This window comes from Limulus polyphemus, unplaced genomic scaffold (genome assembly GCF_000517525.1).
Source record: "Limulus polyphemus unplaced genomic scaffold, Limulus_polyphemus-2.1.2 Scaffold660, whole genome shotgun sequence".
Classification (NCBI taxonomy): Eukaryota; Metazoa; Arthropoda; class Merostomata; order Xiphosura; family Limulidae; genus Limulus; species Limulus polyphemus.
This window is the reverse complement of record NW_013666270.1, coordinates 282,837-285,773: the sequence shown is the minus strand read 5'-3', so window position 1 is coordinate 285,773 and position 2,937 is coordinate 282,837. Positions and strand designations below refer to the sequence as shown.

Here is a 2,937-nt window from a genome sequence, read left to right as displayed (position 1 = left end):
TTAGTTAGGTACGAAGTAAAGTAAATTTACTTATACTCACAACGAACGTATACTAGTCACTCGTACGTATATATATAATAATATATATATATATATATATATATATATATATATATATATTTATGGACCAGTCTTTAGTAAAAATATTTCACTAAAGTATCTGATTTTTTGTGTAGAAAAGTATTGTAATGTTTATGAGGTCAGTTGATTCAATTGACTTTGTAGTGAGAAAGTTAAATGATTATCCATGAGCAGCAATTACAATTAGTCTCATGTAAACTAACTGATTAATCAAAATTACAATTAAGTAGCTCAACTGAAATTATTGTTTCCAATTATTCAAACAATTGAATAGTTAAAATTTTGATTATATCAGTTTTCACAAAATAACCAACTACTCAAAATTAGTATTTCTGATTATTATGGTTTTTTATTATTCCATCAATTGATTAATTGAAGTTTTGATTAAATTGAATGTTATGAAAATGATCAACTAATCAAGATTAGAATTTCTGATAGTTATTTTTTATTATTATTCCAACTATTCATAGTAGTAATTAAGATATTGTTATTATGTTGTTATGTGAAAAACTACAACTTCTTTTTAACTTCAAGTATGTTCAGCTTTAGTCATTCAAGGGTGGATTCATGATTTTAGGCTCAATTTCCATTGCAACCAAACTTGCTTGACCTGTCTTTGTTATGGCACAGCTACTAAGACTATCTGCTGTTGTTGTTAATTTTGAACTGCTGACTAGAGGGAAGGCAATTGGCTGTTCAGATCCATTAAGCAACTTTTTCTTTTTCCTACCATGGTTTGAGGAACATCGTATTAACTGATTAATGGGGCCCATAAGTTAACCAATTAGCAAATACCATTAACTATCCAGCTCTAAACTCTACTAAACTAAGTGTGAAAAAGACATATAAAATGATTAAAACCAAATAATATCTACATTTCAGTAGTAATTACAAAAATAAACACAACTGTATTGAAAAGACTGATTCTTCTCACCTGAAATGTATTAATATTGGATGATGTTAACAAAGGTGACCTTGATATTCCAACCAAAGGCTGTAGAGTGGCTATAGTTACAACAGATGATGTGTTTTGTACAGGAACAGAGGAGCTTAGTTGAATAGTGCTGGGCAAATGTTCCACAGAACTGCTAATGGATTTGGCAGGATGAACAGCAAGTGAACCAGCGACTGGCTGCTGGCTTCTGCTAGGTTCAGATGATCTGGAGTAAACTAATCCTTCTTGCAATGTTGAAGAGCCAATAGCTAAAATAACAAAAAATATTTGTATGATAAATCAATTTCATAATAGTATATAGAATAGTTATATGGCAGAAAATAAGATAATTTTTATAATGAAATTACTTACAAATGTATTATTAATTCAGTTATTTGGTAGCTGTTAAGTGTAAATAATATCAATGACAGAGAACCAAAGAAATCCATTGTTAATACATCTAGAGCACTTTGGGCAGGCAATCTCCTAACTTTCAACCACAAGACAACTAAAGTTGTATCTTTGAAAACCAAAAAAAAAGGAAAAACTGAAGGAAGAATGAAAGACAAGTCACTAAATCTGTTATGCCTTGAAATGCACATTGATGAATTACTTGTGAGTAATCAGCAGAGTAAAAAAGTGGTTAGTTTAAGTATGTATACATACATTTAAAAAATCATCACCAATAGATACAATGCATTACAAAAATTGACAAACTAAGAAATTTAAATATGTAAAGAGAACTGTGTGACAATGTACAATTTTCTAATTATTCAAAACACATGCAATAATAAATACAAAAAACAACAAACGAAATGCATTTAGCATTTTCCATAATACAGTAACAGAAGCTTGAATAATGAACTACAATTTTCACACACACACAAAAAGGAGAAAACCTGAAACTATGTATATTAAAAGAAAGTGGAAATTATTAAACACTGCACATGCATTTACAGTGAAGATGCTCTACACTAACTTTTTAAGTAAATAACACATTTAGGCTAGCAACTATGAAAAGTCACTAACCTAAAACTAGTCATACAGAATTTTTTTGTGAAAACAATATTCACACAAAACACTTTTTTTTCAAGACTTGTCAGCTACAAATATACCTATAAAACTATATATATCATTAAAACTTTCTGAATGTTGTAAATAATTACTAAACAATTCAATCTAGTTAATTGTTATTTAAATATATTGAATATTGTAAGTGTAATGTGTATGTAAAAGTTTTGGACTAGCATATCCTGATCGTAATATTAAAAACAACAAAGTGAGCAGTGTATCGATGTCGAGTTGCTGAGAAAAAATAATTCTCTGACTGGTTTTTTTATTATTTCTGGTTTTTGCTTTTGGAAATAAAAATTGAGTATGCTAGGATTGAGAAACTAATGTTAGAGTTTCACCATAAAAAAAACAACAAAACAAATGTGAGTATATCAAAAAGTGAAATATAAAACAGATAATCAATATTAATTCTGCTTGTATTGGCTTGTGTAATTTCACCACCATGAAACTATGCATAACTCTGAATTTACTTAGTGTAACTTCACAAAATGTAGCAAACACTACTAGTCTGTTGTACACAAAAATTCAAATTTTTTTTTATTAGTAAAGCATTTTTACTAAAACTTTTTCTGTGTATTTGCTGAGTCAGTCTAAGTACAAGGTGATTTTCATGCTTGGAATAAAAATTTTCTTTTCACCTTAGAGTTTTCATATTTTATTTGCATAATCTCTAGAATCTTCTAAACAAATATCTAAAGTTTTTTCAGTAAAACATTATATACACCTGGAAAAAAGTTAAGCACCCCCGTGTTTTTTTCAAGTGATTCAGATTCGACGTTCTTGTGACTGATTATAAATTACCATTCAATCTAAACGTGTTTATCAAATGAAATTATGCATTATTGGGC

At 28.6% G+C, this 2,937-nt stretch overlaps 1 protein-coding gene across 4 annotated transcripts in view; it reads right to left on the bottom strand.

Annotated features, from left to right (window-relative positions):
• The window catches only part of LOC106459777 (circadian locomoter output cycles protein kaput-like), a 122,401-nt gene that overhangs the window by 11,257 nt on the left and 108,207 nt on the right, over positions 1–2,937 (bottom strand). For all 4 annotated transcript variants that reach the window (XM_022386324.1, XM_022386325.1, XM_013919435.2 and 1 more), the window contains exon 12: positions 1,016–1,284. In XM_022386324.1, the coding sequence (XP_022242032.1) occupies positions 1,016–1,284 (269 nt within the window). The remainder of the gene's footprint in view (positions 1–1,015; positions 1,285–2,937) is intronic.